The sequence below is a fragment of the Sinocyclocheilus anshuiensis genome, unplaced genomic scaffold, assembly GCF_001515605.1.
Source record: "Sinocyclocheilus anshuiensis isolate Anshui unplaced genomic scaffold, SAMN03320099.WGS_v1.1 scaffold117, whole genome shotgun sequence".
Classification (NCBI taxonomy): domain Eukaryota; kingdom Metazoa; phylum Chordata; class Actinopteri; order Cypriniformes; family Cyprinidae; genus Sinocyclocheilus; species Sinocyclocheilus anshuiensis.
Genome location: NW_015536624.1, coordinates 594,667 through 612,623, shown reverse-complemented (window position 1 = coordinate 612,623; position 17,957 = coordinate 594,667). Strand labels below are relative to the sequence as shown.

Here is a 17,957-nt window from a genome sequence, read left to right as displayed (position 1 = left end):
TATAATTTTAACATTTCTCCAGAAAATGCAATTACTGCAAAACTCACAGGTTGCTTATTGGTCAAGTCTCTGAGATACCCTAAAGGAATGACCCTAGTAATATCTATAGACCAATGTAAGTCTGTTGTATTTTTTCACTTGTATTGTCTGATCACTCAGTAAAGTAGCAGCACACCTCTCCTCAATAACACATGATTTGAGAAATCATTCACGTCTGAAGCACAATCACTGCAGGACGACTCACACTGAACCTTTCTCAGAAAACAGTGTTTTTTTTTTTAAAGCACTATGAGCACAAACAATAATACTGGCGCCTTAAAAACACCTCTAACAATGACTGCTGGATGAATATCAATACAGTGCTGCCTCGCAAGCATAAAAACACACAAAGCATGTAAAAGCACACATACATAAACACAGGCAGAAAATCAATGGCAGCAATAATGGGATGGGGTGCGTTTACAACGAGATCTGTAAGCACACACACATTTTTGTTTTGGATTATTGTGAATATGAATTTAAAACTGGCACAAACTGAATTCCTGTTGCGATCTTCTCTTTGGGACGTCTGTCAAGAACAGACAAGAATCTGGAACATTGAAGACTGTTCAAAGGTTTTGGATCAGTAAGATTTTTTTTTAAGGGGTCATCGGATGCCAATTTTCCACAAGTTGATATGATTCTTTAGGGTCTTAATGAAAAGTCAAACCAAACATAGTTTGGTTAAAATGTCTCAAAAAACACATTTTTTACCCTGCCAAAAACAGCTCTTTTCAGAGCAAGCCGTTTTGTAGCATTTTCCTTTAAATGTTAATGAGCTCTGCTGACCCCGCCCCTCTCTTCCGAGCCGCTCTCAGAGAGACTGTTTACTTTAGCCGCATTCATCGTGAAACTCGCTAATTAGCACATTATTAGGAAAGGCCATTTGTAAAGATCCATTAAAAAACCTTATACTCACTTCTTCTGTAGGTGAAGCGGGATCACGAATGATTCGCGCGAAGATAGACGCATTTAGGTAGATCGGGGGCGCATTCTCTTCAGAAACAAATGTAATCCTCTCCGTCTTCAGCGGCTCAGATGTCGGGAGTAAATGACGACTGCTATGTTCATTATTACATCCAACAACAGAACACCTCAATCGCTTAGGAGTCATTCTTGTCTACATCTGCTCCAGCGGTGAAACAATGGCGGACTGATGACAGCTCACTCAGGGCGGGTCTAAGGTAAGACGCCAGTCCAGTCTGTGCTGAAACGCTACTGTCAATCAAACTATCGTGGGAGGGGCCTGTCTGTGCATCTGAGATCGGCTCGATTTGAGAAAGGAGTAAAGATTTTAGTAGATAAAAAAAAACACTGGGTGGATTTTTATCATTATAGGGTGGTTGTGTACACACACTGCCAACACACATTTCAGTTCAAACAACTTGTAAAAGTGCATCTAGCATCCGATGACCCCTTTAAGAAATAAATTTTAAATTTGATTCAGCTAGGATGTAACAAATAGATCAAAGTTGACAGTAAAGACATTTATAATCTATAACAAAACATTTCTATTTCAAATAAATCCTGTTCTTTTGAAATGTGCTATTCATCAAAAAATCCTGAAAAAAATGTATTATGGTTTCCACAAAAAAATATGAAGCAGCACAACTATTTTCAACAATGTCAATAACAGAAATGTTTATTGAGCAGCAAATCAGCATGAATGATTTCTGAAGGAACATGTGACACTGAAGTCTGGAGTGCTGATTCAGCTTTGCATCACAGGAATAAATTATATATTTTAAAATATATTCCAATTGAAAACAGTTATTTTAAATGTTAATATTTCACAACATTACTGTTTTACTGTATTTTTGATCAAATAAATGCAACCTTGGTGAGATCTATTTCAAAAGCATTAAAAACCAACCCCAAACTTTTGAACGATAGTTTATATTTTCAATAAAAGAGCGTTAAGACTGAGACGTTTAAATACAATCCCAGATTTCAAATTTAGTTGCATAAAAGTATCTAGAATCAGTACATTTGATTCATTTTTGTGATTCAGTTCAAACGGCCGTTTCCAGTGAATCAAGTGATTCAGGAATTAATTTCTAAAATGTAAAAAATAAGTTGCTAGTACAGTCAACTTAGCTGTTTAAGTCATTTCAACTTAAATTACATTAAACTGGCTTAAAAAATGAGTTGAAGCTTGTAGAACATAAATTAAAGTTGAAAATTGCTTTAGTTATTTTGACGAGTTACAGTAATGTAAATTAACGTAAAGTAACGTTTTCATAACTTATTGGTCATATCATCACTGTGTAGCATTTTTCATATCTTAAAATATTAGATGACGTTTTTTTTTCTAATTATACATGTTATACATTCCGTTCTTATGAGCTCAAATCCCATCGCTATTGCCCACCAAAAGATAAATGACCAGTCTTCCAGAAAACAATGCAAACTTGCTTGACATTGTGAATGTGGCAGATGTTTTTCTGAATGCCGTTCTGTTGTGTAAAGATACTAAGACGTCTGTTTAAACGAGACCCTCTGAGACGAAGACCGCAGCAGGAAAGAGTCTTTCTGACTGAACCAGATCTCAATCTGAATCTTCTGCACAATTTAGACACCCAAAACACTCATCACGCACACCGTGAGCCGATTACACACCAGCTTTCATGACAAGGAACAGATTTAACCTTGTTTACTCACAATCGCCAAAACGAACAATGAAATTGATTCATAACGATATTACACCATCCCAAATAGAGACAGATAGCGATGCCAGAGGGAGCCCGCGGCCGGCGAAAACAAAGACAGACCTCTGACAGAAATCTAATTAAAAGCATAAACTATATCTCTCTTGCTCTCTCTCTCTCTAAATCTCTTTCTCTCTCACACACACTATAATTTTTTATGATAAACGTTACCGTTGCACATTAAAGTTCAATGACAGTGTTTAGAGAAGTCGGCCCCGTTTCGGCGGCCCATAATATCTCCACGCTCTGACCTCGAGTAATATCCGAGGTGTGATTATGACGGTAAAGTTTCCACCGCAGAGATATTAGAGCAGAATTACTGCGGCGGGTTGATATCAAAGATCCATTAGAGTCATTAGCTCAATAGGAGCTTGTTAACCTCTGCGTAATGAATTGAGCTCTTCGCTCGCCCACACAGAGAGCGGCTCGTGTCGGTTTCTCCTGCGGTGAGGTGACTGCGCTTCAGCCTCGGCCAAAACAGGCTATTTTCATTCTGAATGATCGAACATTAGTGGAGGGCTGCTAGCTTTCCCAACCTCGAAATGCACGGCAGTGCTTCTGTCTTCTGCAGCAAACATTAGGCCTAAAACATATGCAGATATGTGAGGGCAAATGCTTGGTTTCATTTTAAAAGTGTTGCATTCTTAGTGCTGTTGCAATTGAGTGCTATAGGTGAAACATTACCCTAAACTGTCTTATTCTATAGCTAGATTTCTCATTCAGTCTGGAGTCAGCCAATTATTATTTTTATTCAACAAGGATGCATTAAATTGATCAAAAGTGACAGCATATTCGAAGACTGGAATAATGATGCTGAAAATTCAGCTTTGCATTACAGGAATAAATTGAATTTTACAATGTATTACAATAGAAAACAGTCATTTTAAATTGTAATAATATTTCACAATATTACTGATTTTACTGTATTTTTTAACAAATAAATGCAGCCTTGGTGAGCAGAAGGGACTTCTTTAAACATGAAAAAGTCTTACAATCCCCAGACTTCTGAATATAGAAGTAGATAATTAAAATCTTTAATTTATGTTGCATTAGCACTTATTCATCTTCCTAAATATGTGACCCTGGAGCACAAAACCAGTCTTAAGTCGCTGGGGTATATTTGTAGCAATAGCCAAAAATACATTGTCAAAATCATCGATTTTTCTTTTATGCCAAAAATCATTAGGATAAAGTAAAGATCATGCCCCATGAAGATATTTTGTACATTTCCTACCACAAATATATCAAAACTTAATTTTTTATTAGTAATATGCATTGCTAAGAACTTCATTTGGACAACTTTAAAGGTGATTTTCTCAATATTTGGATTTTTTTTTTGCACCCTCAGATTCCAGATTTCAAATAATCATATCTAGTCCAAATATTGTCCTATCCTAACAAACGCTTATTTATTCAGCTTTCAAATGATGTTTAAATCTCAAATTAAAAAAATTGACCCTTATGACTGGTTTTGTGGTCTGAGGTCACATATACCAATGCTTTAACCAATAATACCAATATGCCAATGCCCATACTGTTTGTTACTGCAAGTTAAAATTTCCTTCTATGAAACTTTTTGAAAGTGGGAAAAAAATTACTTGGCGCACCTTTAATCTATGAATTGTAGCATATTAGCTTTTGACTATCATCAAAAGTGGGCCTAGATCACTCACTGTTCTTGGCTTGTACTCTGTGTTCTGTTCTCGCAGTGTGAAAAAGACATTTATGCATTTGGCATATACTTTGACTTTGCATTGAAGGTATTCATACAGTATCATCAGTTCATGCATTCCCTGGGAACTGAACTCATGACAATAGCATTGCTAATACTATGTGATACGGTTTGAGCTAGAGATTCGTGACAGAAAAAGACAACAAACACTGTGATTTGCTGAACAACACTCTTAAAAAAACAGAGCAATGCCACAAAACAACTATTTTTGGTTCCTCAAAGAACCGTTTAGTGAAAGGTTCTTAAGAACCATTTTTGTTAGTTTAAACAGCACCTACTGTGCAATGGAAATACATGTTAAAGGTTCTTCATGAAACCATAAAACCAATAAAACACCTTTATTATTAAGAGTGCGTATCTTATTTATCTAATTATTTCACTTGGAATCTTGCTTCTCTAGTATCTTCTGGATGACACTAACTTTGCAACACTGACACTGTTATTGAACTGAATTGAATCAACATTAAACTGACCTGAGCTGAATAATGACTCTGTTGTAGATTAGTATTTGTAGCTACTTATACGCTGAAGAAATATGATGTATAGGACTTACTTTGAAACAATTTTCACTCAGAAATGGTTAGCAAATTTGAAACTGAAAAATTGAACTTGTCTCATAATTGATGAACTTTGCAACACTGACTGATTGAATCAACATTGAACTAAATTTGATCTAAATAATGGCATAATTGTCTTGTGTAGAGCTGCTTTACAGCTGAAACTTTCAGTTTCATAACTACTTGATTTTACAGCATTAACACTGTAATTTTCCTGTTTATTACTGTGAAGCTATTTTGAAACAATCCGTACTGTTAGGTCCGTGTAACGCTTCACAATTCATTGAACTAAATTTGATCTAAATAATGGCATAATTGTCTTGTGTAGAGCTGCTTTACAGCTGAAACTTTCAGTTTCATAACTACTTGATTTTACAGCATTAACACTGTAATTTTCCTGTTTATTATTGTGAAGCTATTTTGAAACAATCCGTACTGTTAGGTCTGTGTAACGCTTCACAATTCAATTTTCAGACCATATGGTGCAAATGCAAAAATGAAACCAAATTAATTTTTTTCATTTACTTCATAAATGAATAATTGCCGTTTCCTCTCCTTTTTTCAATTTAACTTTTGCTAAATTGTGACTTCAAAAATTATCATTTAAATAAATAAAATCTAAACGATTTTCTATTTTTCAAATGTAGCATTTATAGTTCAAACATTAACCGGAGATATATGTAGATGGATTTTCGCGGCTGGTGTTTATGAATAAAGCTTTAGCGTACATCTCCGGTGGTTATTGTGTGTATGGCAATAGTTTTCTATGGGAAGAAATCGCTTCACGTGAAACTTTGCTCGTTCATATTCTGACACTTAATGTGCAATTTAGCACAAATATTCTGGGCTAGCTTGTCTGTAAATAGTAGCCTATGTTTATTATTAATAAGGTGTGTCCTCCAGTGTCACTGTTTTAGTAGGATACATTAAGCCACGTTAAGCGTCTGTGAAACAGTCCGCGGCAACATCCCCGTGCTAATGGTACAGCCCACAGCGCAAATTGTAAGATAAAAAAATGGGAAAATAGAAAATCGTTTAGATTTTATTTACTCATATGATCCTTTCTGAAGTCACAATTTAGCAAAAGTAAAATTGAAAAAAATTGCAATTATTCATTTATGAAGTAACGTTTGGTTTAGTTTTTTCATTTGCTCCATATGGTCTGAAAATTTAATTGTGAAGCGTTACACGGACCCTGTTAACTCGTATCTTTGGAAGCCCATTTCAGAATAAAAGCTACAGAATATAAAAAAAGGGTAATAGTGACTTTTTATCTCAGAATTCAGATTGTTTTTTTGTCACTCACAGTTCTGAAAAATTGCACAATATAAACTCAGAAAACCAGTCTGGTCGGCGCCAATAGCCTTGTGGGCAGTTCGCCAACATATAGTGCTGGTGTGCTCTGGGTGTCCCGAGTTTGAATCCTGGCTCGTGGACCTTTCCCGATCCCGCCCCCCTCTCTCTCTCCTACTTCGCTTCCTGTCACTGCTATACTGTCCTATCAAAATAAAAATGCCAAAAATAAATCTTAAAAAAAAGAAAACCAGTCTGAATTGTGAGATTAAAAGTTGTAATATTTGTATTTTTTTATCCTGTGGAGGAAAAAGCTTCCATATGTATCCACATCGAGCGGTCAGAGAAAGTGTTCTAGGTCGTGTCTCTGGTCACACTTGGTGTTGACTAGACTAACTTTACTCCCAGTCATATAAAGAAGCCTTCACAAAAAAGCTCTCATAACATTACATAAATAATACACAAACCTGTAGGTGTCAGGAAGGGGTTTATCTATCTCTCTAGCAGCACCTTTAGCAATGAAAACCATGAATAAAGCAGGGCTATCACATTTTTATTGCACCGTAATGTTTCCGACCCATAAAGTAGAGTGATGGTGTGTGTGTGTGTGACTGACCCGACGTCTCGTCCACCCGCTCCTCTATGGTGTGCTCTCTCTGATGAACCCACTCGCCGTTGCATTTGAAGTAGATCTGAGCGGCAGGTGTGGCCGTGCAGTAGAGATTGACAGCTTTGTTCTTGATGATGTAAGCATCCTCCGGCTCCAGCAGGAAGTGTGGGAGGGGCTCTGGAGGGTCGCTGGGGAAGGTCTCCGGCAGCTCACCCAACCCCAACAGGAAGTCATCATCACCTGGGAAAAAACACAGACAACATGAAGCATCAGGAAGTGAGTGGGAAACGCAGTGTAGCGTACTGCTTTTTGATGCATTTCACAATTTCAATTAGATTTGCAAATCAGCAATTCCAACACGAGGGCAGTAAGATTTTTGAAAGAAATCAATACTTTGATTTAGCATAGATGTATGAAAGTGATCATTTTAATTTACATTTTGAAATATATTACAACATAAAAGTTATTTTAAATTGTACTAATATTACACAATATTTCTAATCAAAACTGATATTTTAATTTACATTTTAAAATATTACAACATAAAATATATTTTAAATTGCAATAATATTTCACAATATTACTAATCAAAATTAATATTGTAATTTACATTATAAAGTATGTTACAATATAAAACAGCTATTTTAAATTGTAAAAATATATCGCAATATTACTGATCCAAAGTGATATTTTAATCGACATTTGAAAAGATATTACAATATAAAACAGTTATTTTATCATATTTTATAATATTACTAATCAAAAGTGATATTTTACTGTCATTTAGATTTTAAAATGTATTACAATATAAAACCGTTATTTTAACTTATAATCATATTTCACAATACTACTACTCAAAGGTGATATTTTAATTTACATTTGAACTTATATTACAATATAAAATTATTTTATATGGTAATAATATTTCACAATATTACTACTCAAAAGTGATATTTTAATTTACACCTTAAAATATATTACAATTTAAAACGGTTATTTTAACTTGTAATCATATTTCACAATACTACTACTTAAAGTTGATATTTGAATTTACATTTTAAAATATATAACAATATTAAAGTTATTTTAATTTGTAATCATATTTCACAATATTACTACTAAAAAGTGATATTTTAATTTACATTTCAACATATGTTACAATATAAAAGTTATTTTAAATTGTAATAATATTTCACAATATTACTACTTAAAGTTGATATTTGAATTTACATTTTAAAATATATAACAATATTAAAGTTATTTTAATTTGTAATCATATTTCACAATATTACTACTCAAAAGTGATATTTTAATTTACACTTTAAAATATATGACAATATAAAATGGCTATTTTTAATTGTAATAGCATTTTTCAGTATAACTATGAACAGTTTTTTTAAATTGCAATCAAAGTTCTTTTGATTGGTGGTGTACACATAATTGAAACACTGTATGAAATGAATATAAATTCGTTTTAGAATAGATAACACATCTCTCAATATCACAGAATACACTTATGCAACAAAAATCCCCATTACGCCAATTTATTCACAAATGTCAGTTTTCTCAGAGCCTCTTATTCTGTAATTTGTGTCTGCTGAGCTCGTTTGGGGTCCGGAGAGGCTTCGGCTTCACACGCAGAAACTGGTGCAGGCCTGTTTTTGGGTCTCATTATGAAACAGGATCTCACAGTTGTCTCTAACTGATCCCTGGTTAATGGAGTAACTGCTGTGTATTTTTAGCTCAAGTTCAAATAAACATGACGTCGTGAGATCTCTGACGTTCTCCCGTACACTCCCTCATCATTCAACGTCTCTGCTTCGAATAAACAGACTAATAAATGAATGAACAGATGGATAAATAAATGAACAACCAAACAAACAAATGAATGAATGAATCTATGAACTAATGAACAAACATGAATGGATGAATTAACAAATTAATGAACAAATGAGTAAACATGTGAATGAACAAAAAATCACTGAAAATAAGAATGAACAAATCAATGAATAAAAACATATTACAAAGTAATGAATGAACAAACAAGAATGGATGAATGAATAAATTAATGAATGAACAAAAATCACTGAACAGGAATCAATGAAAGAATCAGTCAACAAACTAATAAATAAAAACACAGAAATAGACTAAAGAACAGAACGAATAAAACTAATGAATGAACAAATGAACCAGAATGAATAAATGAATGAACAAACAAAACAACAAACATGTTAAAAATGTTAAAAAATAATGAATGAATGAACAGACAAGACAACAAACAAGTTAAAAATGTAAAAAATAATGAATGAACGAATGAACAAACCAGAACCTATGAAGGAACTAATCAAAAAACAAATCAATGAATATGAGAATGAACAAAAATCAATGAACATATGAATGAATTAATGAATGAATCAAAAGCGAATCAATGAAAGAACACACAAATAAACAAATAAGCTAATGAATGAACAAATGAACCAGAATGAATAAATGAATGAACAGACAAAATAACAAACGTGTAAAAAATTTAAAAAATAATGAATGAATGAACAGACAAGACAACAAACAAGTTAAAAATGTAAAAAATAATGAATGAATGAATGAACAAACCAGAACCTATGAAGGAACTAATCAAAAAACAAATCAATGAATATGAGAATGAACAAAAATCAATGAACATATGAATGAATTAATGAATGAATCAAAAGCGAATCAATGAAAGAACACACAAATGAACAAATAAGCTAATGAATGAACAAATGAACAAACAGACAAAAAAATAGACATGAACTATTAAAGTAATGAATGAATAAATGAACAAATATATGAGCAAACTCATGAAGGAATAAATGAATTACCTAATAAACAAAATGAACAAATGGACAAAAATGAATGAACATATGAATGAACGGATGAATCATACAATAAACTAATGAATCAAAGAATACAGAAAAGTGAACTGAATTAAAGTAATGAATGAACAATTGAAGATACATCGAATAAATGAAAGAGTGAACAAATGACAGAATAAACTAATATCAATCAACAAAATCAAAGAACACAGAAACTGACAAATGAGCAGAAAACCAAATAATCTAATGAATGAACAAATGAACATGACTACATAAATTAACAGAAAAGAGAACAAACATATAAATTAAAGTAACGAATACATATGAACAAACCAACAAATAAACCAATGAAAGAATGAACAAATGGAAAAAATGGACAAACAGACTAATAAACTAATGAACAAAAATAACAAACGTGAATGAATGGATGAATCAATCAATAGACTAAAGAATCAAAAAACATAATTAGACAAAGAACAGAACAATAAAAAAAACAAATGAATGAACAGACAAAAGAACGAACATATGTGACCCTGGACTACAAAACCAGTCATAAGTAGCACAGGTTGTCATTCATTCATTCATTCATTCACATTGTATGGGTCAAAATTATTGATTTTTTCTTTTATGCCAAAAATCATTAGGACATTAAGTAAAGATCATGTTCCATGAAGATATTTAGTAAATTTCCTACTGCAAATATATCAAAACTTCATTTTTGATTAGTAATATGCATTGCTAAGAACTTAATTTGGTCAACTTTAAGGCCGATTTTCTCAATATTTTGATTTTTTTTTTTTGCACCCTCAGATTCCAGATTTTCAAATAGTTGTATCTCGGCCAAATATTGTCCTATCCTAACAAACCATACATCAATGGTGAAAGCTTATTTATTCAGCTTTCAGATGATGTATAAATCTCAATTTCAAAAAAATGACCCTTATGACTGGTTTTGTGGTCCAGGGTCACATATGCGTTAAAGTAATGAAAGAACAATTAAAGATATGACCAACTAATTAAAGAAACAACAAATGAATCAATAAATGAAACTAATGAACAAAACCAATGAACTATGAATGAACAAACTCTTCAAACTAATGAACCAAAGAGAACAGAATTCGACAAATGAACAGAACAACAAAGAAACTAATGAATGAACAAATGACCATGACAGAATAAATAAACGGAGAGACAAAAGAATGAACACAGGAACTAACAAAGTAATGAAAGAATAAACAAACTACAGAATAAATTAACTAATAACCTATGAGTGAATGAACCGAAAATCAATCAATATATGAATGAACAAATGAATAAATCAATAAACTAATGAATCCAAGAACACAGAAATAGCCAATAAGCAGAACAACAAATAAACCAATGAATGAACAAATGAATAAATCAATAAACTAATGAATGAACAAATGACTGAATACATGAATGAATGAACAGATAAAAGAAGAAACCTATGAATTATGAATGAATAAACGAACATATGAACAAACTCATGAAAGTATAATCAAACGATGGAATAAACGAATAAAAACAAATGAATGAATAAAATATATTAACAAATGAACGGATGAATCAAACAAACTAATGAATCAGACATAAACAGACAAGAGAACAGAACAACAGGTAAACTAATGAATGAACTTATGGACATGAATGAACCGATGAAAGAACAAGCATATAACCCACCAAAATAATACATTAATAAATCAACATATGAACAAATAAATTAAACTAATGAAAGAATGAACAAACGACAGAATAAATGAGTGAATGAACAAACAAAATGGTTGAACTGATGGACCGATCAGTTAAAATCACTCCTGTTTATGTCTGTAGTGCAATTTCACTTCCCGCATAAATGCAGAGATCTTCAATATTACACACATGCACATAATGGATGGATCATAAGCCAGGACGCATCGATCTCTGGACTCATCAGTACATATACTGGATACTAACATTACACTAACACACACATATGGCACGAGCGTCAGATTATTATTGAATGCCTCCATTAGATGCCCGCTGACCCGTCCGATGGCACGCAGTCCAGCTCATAACTCTTCTCTGACTGTCTCAAACACTGAGCTGCTTTCACCCCAAATTAACACTCTGTAGGGTACATTACCTTCCATTAACGGGTCACGGCACAGCCATGCTATCTAATGACGGGTCGAGGGCCGCGTCTGTTTTGTTTGGGTCTGTGTCGTGTTTGCAGATGTTATTATGAGACAAATGATCTGAGATGACTCATTTATTTAAATCCCAGATTAATGTAATACACACAAACCGTCTCTCTGTTATTTACTCTATTAAAACACACAAACAAAACTGATACGCTTCAAATAAAAGGCCTGGAACCTATAGGTATGTAAAGTAGGGGTGGGAATCTTTAGGCTCCTCACGATCCGGTGCAATTCCATTCTGGGAATCATGACTCAATCCTAAAATGATTCTTGGCCTACTTTTCTTTTTCTTATTAATTCATGGGTTCATTGAATACCAAATGTAAACTATTAAACATATATATTTAGTTATAAATATATAACTAAATATAGCTTTAAAACATAAACGCAAACACACTTTTCAAACAAGAATGGATGAACAAATGAATGAATATGTGAATGAACACATGAATAAATAGATTAATCAATCGATGAGTAATGAATGAAAGAACACAGTAATAGACACATAAACAGAAAAAGTCAAAACTAACAAATGAACAATTAAGCAGTTAAACTAAATGGATAAACAGAAAAAGAGCAAACATATTATGAATTATAAAATAATGAATGCATTTATGAACATATGAACAGACTAATGCAAGAATGAATGAATAAATAAATAGGTGAACAAACATAATTGTGTAATTTAAACACGAAGGAATGAATCTTCGAACAAATGAATAAACAAGAAGGAATAAATCTATAAATGAATGAACATACAAGAATGAAGGAATTAATTTACAATTCAATGAACAAACAAGAATGACCGAAGAAGTGAACAAAAAAAACAATGATGGAATAAATCTATGAACGGACAAACAAACAAGAATGAAGGAATTAATCTACAAGCTATAAACTACAAAAATGAACAAACCAGAATTAATATGATCACGTGAACAAACAAGAATAAATGAGTGAATCTATGAATCTATGAATCAACAAACAAACAAAAATGAAGGAATGAATCTATGAACAAATTAACAAACCATTGAACAAACAAGAATGAAGGAATTAATCTACGAACGAACAAACAAACAAGAATAAAGGCATGAATAATAATTCATTCAAAATAAATGAATGAACCTATGAATGAATGAACAAACAAGAATGAAAGAACGAATCTATGAACAAATGTACAAACAAAAAGAAGGAACAAATCTAACGAACAAAACTGAAGAACAAACAAGAAGAAATCAATCTATGATTGCATGAACAAACAAAAATAAATGAATGAATCTATGAATGAATGAACAAACAAGAATGAAAGAACGAATCTATGAACAAATGAACCAGTGTTAATTTCGTCAACGAAGACGGTGACGAAAAATATATTCGTTAACGAACATTTTTTCTGTGACTAAGATGAGACGTTGACGAGCTAAAACTAATATCTAATGATAAAAACTATAACGAAATATGCCGCGTCTTCGTTAACAAGACGAGACGGGACTATAATGCTATTTGAGGACTACCGGACATTCAAAATACATCCTATAGGCTACTGTCTTGTCCTTCAAAATGTGCGTCCTGTCATTGGATTGCAATCGGATGAAGGGCGTTTGCATATCTAGTCTCGGTATGGCAGCCGCAGGGTATGGATAGGCTACCAAAATGCAAACCAGCGATCTGAAACAATGGCCTCAGCACCTTAAGGGGTAGGAATAAGGTGACCAGACGTCCCGTTTTTCCCGGGAGTCACAATTCGTTGTCCATTAACTTAAAGTTAGTGAAGGCGGGATAGGCGGAATCGCGCACGCTCCACTTCTTCAGTTCTCATATACAGTGTGCGATCAGTTCTCAGTGCTCAAATACACACACAGCAGTCCAACTGTCTATCATGTAGAGCAGTGTTTCTCAACCAGGGGTCCGTGGACCCCTAGTGGTACTTGACGTAAGGCCAGGGGGTCCGTATAAAGTATGAATTTTTGTATACATTTTGTATATTTTGACATGACATGTTCCCATGAAAGAATAATCCAATATAGCTGATGATATGGACAAATACTGGACAAGTCAGCTAACTTGAATTATACTTGACTGCATTTGGTCCTCACAAAGACACAAATTATACATAGATGAGTCCATTTTGTTCTGGGGGTCCTTGAGGATGGTTCTGAATTGGACTGGGATCCGGTACGCCAAAAAGTTGACTGATGTAGAGTATCTCACGTAAATACAGTCAGTTATGGATTAAGTGAACGTCAACAGGTGGGTGAAAACTGAACGTGTGTCAGTGTTACATGCATGCCTTCCGTCTTAAAGGGACAGCATTCCTAATTAAGTAGCCTACCTATCCGTGTCATTAAATGTTAAACAAAATATGTTAAATAAATATGTTAAGTAAACATACTGTAGCCTATCTGAAAAATGTATTGTCTCATTCTGCTTCTTTTTCAAAAATTATAAATTATATATAATACTGTATATGAACTATGATTTTTATAAGTTGCTCCCTTGTCACTACTGTTAAAGGGATAGTTCACCCAAAAATGAAAATTGTCATTATTTATTCAAGTTTTTCCAAATTCAATCCTTGATTCAAATTTCTCATAAGCTTAATTGATTTGGTCTAAAGAGAGAAGAATTAATTACTATTTTTGTTTGAAGACTACATATAAAATAGCTACCAAAATAAATGTTGGTAACTACAGTTTGACTAAAAGTAATGACTAAAAGTTGACAAAAATGCAATGACTGAGCAAACAAGAATAAATAAATGAATCTATGAATGAGCAAACAAACGACAATGAAGGAATGGATCTACGAATAAATGAAAGAACAAAGGAATCAACAAATGAATGAATACATGAAATGAATTAATATGTGAATGAACAAAAAGCATTAATTTGGAAAGCTTAACACACAGTCAAAGCACTCGTTTCTCAGATCCTGTGCAATGAAGTTTTTAGAATCGAAGCACAATCAATTTTTTCCTCCCACCCCATGTAAAGGTCAGAGAGAAGGTGGAAAATCATCATGGAAAACTGAATTATGGTAGAGGAAACCTTGAGTAACATTATAAGGGACAAATGAAATGCTCCTGAAGTGCAGAGTAAAGGCCATTGCACACTGAGTCTGAAATTTTCGCACTTTGAAAAATAAATACGACCTCACATTGTCAATCACGTTTACACACTGCCTCCGAAACTTTCGTCCGTCATAAAAAATTTTGGATTAGGTTCGATTTTCTGCATTTTCGCATCCATAGCATGCAGGCTGTTCTCCAGTGCTCTTCTCACCGTCTCTCCTCTCAGGTGCCAGAGGGTCCGGCACTGGTTCAGATGATTAACTCTCTTAATAATGGGGCTTAAAGACCAAGCTGGGACCTTTCACACGACGAGTGAGCGCGAGCGGGGTCACGTTTATTAGCTTAACCTTCTGGAGCGTGAGTGTGAGTATATTATTGATGAACAGTGAACGGTCCACTACTACAGGAATATTCCAGGTTAAATACAACTTAACCTCTATCGATGGCATCTGAGACGCGCCGTCAGCTACTACAGAAAATAATCCCCCCGTTTGTAAAAATGAGCAGAAATCATGTTTACACCAATGAATTTCTAATGGACGTCTGTGGGCCAAGACATTCTGGAGGGAATCAGTTTTAATCTCTCTATCGCACATGGCTGCCTTCGAGTTTGTCCAAGATTATTCAGACAAGCTGCTGCTTCATTAAACGGGACTGCAGAAATGATATGAATGCAAAAAATAAAATAAAATTAACAATAATAAAATAATAACAATCAGAGAGAGATTATTAAATAAAAATAAATAAACAATGAAGAAAAAGTATTTATGCAATAGTATGAGAAAAAGAATGCAAAATTCATATTAATATCAATTAATATCAATATCAGTATATAATGTTAATAATCAAATTAACTAACATTCATTTATTTAAAAAAATCACAAATATTTAGTCTCTTTACCCTTCCAAAAATTATCATGAGTGTCAGAATTTTAAACAAATGAATTAAAAAAAAAACAAAGATCTGAAGTACTGATGAGAAAATAATGCAAAATTGATCGGTATATCAGTATATAATTGTTAATAATCAAACAAATTAATAATAATAATTATATATATATATCCTAATTAAGTACATATCCGTCATTAATGTTAACCAACATAAGATGTTAAATAAATATGTTAAGTAAACATACTGCATCTGAACAATGAGTTTAATTTGTATCTCTTTTTTGTATTTGTCTTATTGTCTTATTCTGCTTCTTTTTCAAAAATTATAAATTATGTATATTATATATGAACAACTATCATTTTAATAAGTTGCTCCCTTTTCACTACTTTTAAAGGGATAGTTCACCCAGAAATGAAAATTGTCATTATTTATTCAAGTTTTTCCAAATTCAATCCTTGATTGAAATATCTCATAAGCTTAATTGATTCGGTCTAAAGAGAGAATAATTAATGACTATTTTTGTTTGAAGACTACATATAAAATAGCTACCAAAATAAATGTTGGTAACTACAGTTTGACTAAAAGTAATGACTAAAAGTTGACAAAAATGCAATGACTGAGCAAACAAGAATAAATAAATGAATCTATGAATGAGCAAACAAACGACAATGAAGGAATGGATCTACGAATAAATGAAAGAACAAAGGAATCAACAAATGAATGAATACATGAAATGAATTAATATGTGAATGAACAAAAAGCATTAATTTGGAAAGCTTAACACACAGTCAAAGCACTCGTTTCTCAGATCCTGTGCAATGAAGTTTTTAGAATCGAAGCACAATCAATTTTTTCCTCCCACCCCATGTAAAGGTCAGAGAGAAGGTGGAAAATCATCATGGAAAACTGAATTATGGTAGAGGAAACCTTGAGTAACATTATAAGGGACAAATGAAATGCTCCTGAAGTGCAGAGTAAAGGCCATTGCACACTGAGTCTGAAATTTTCGCACTTTGAAAAATAAATACGACCTCACATTGTCAATCACGTTTACACACTGCCTCCGAAACTTACGTCCGTCATAAAAAATTTTGGATTAGGTTCGATTTTCTGATCCATAGCATCCATAGCATGCAGGCTGTTCTCCAGTGCTCTTCTCACCGTCTCTCCTCTCAGGTGCCAGCACTGGTTCAACTGGTTCAGATGATTAACTCTCTTAATAATGGGGCTTAAAGACCAAGCTGGGACCTTTCACACGACGAGTGAGCGCGAGCGGGGTCACGTTTATTAGCTTAACCTTCTGGAGCGTGAGTGTGAGTATATTATTGATGAACGGTGAACGGTCCACTACTACAGGAATATTCCAGGTTAAATACAACTTAACCTCTATCGATGGCATCTGAGACGCGCCGTCAGCTACTACAGAAAATAATCCCCCCGTTTGTAAAAATGAGCAGAAATCATGTTTACACCAATGAATTTCTAATGGACGTCTGTGGGCCAAGACATTCTGGAGGGAATCAGTTTTAATCTCTCTATCGCACATGGCTGCCTTCGAGTTTGTCCAAGATTATTCAGACAAGCTGCTGCTTCATTAAACGGGACTGCAGAAATGATATGAATGCAAAAAATAAAATAAAATTAACAATAATAAAATAATAACAATCAGAGAGAGATTATTAAATAAAAATAAATAAACAATGAAGAAAAAGTATTTATGCAATAGTATGAGAAAAAGAATGCAAAATTCATATTAATATCAATTAATATCAATATCAGTATATAATGTTAATAATCAAATTAACTAACATTCATTTATTTAAAAAAATCACAAATATTTAGTCTCTTTACCCTTCCAAAAATTATCATGAGTGTCAGAATTTTAAACAAATGAATTAAAAAAAAAACAAAGATCTGAAGTACTGATGAGAAAATAATGCAAAATTGATCGGTATATCAGTATATAATTGTTAATAATCAAACAAATTAATAATAATAATTATATA

At 33.0% G+C, this 17,957-nt stretch overlaps 1 protein-coding gene across 1 annotated transcript in view; it reads right to left on the bottom strand.

The window, feature by feature from the left end:
• The window catches only part of LOC107704829 (netrin receptor UNC5C-like), a 70,159-nt gene that overhangs the window by 4,266 nt on the left and 47,936 nt on the right, over window positions 1-17,957 (bottom strand). The window contains exon 2 of the mRNA XM_016507857.1: window positions 6,946-7,179. Within this exon, the coding sequence (XP_016363343.1) occupies window positions 6,946-7,179 (234 nt within the window). The remainder of the gene's footprint in view (window positions 1-6,945; window positions 7,180-17,957) is intronic.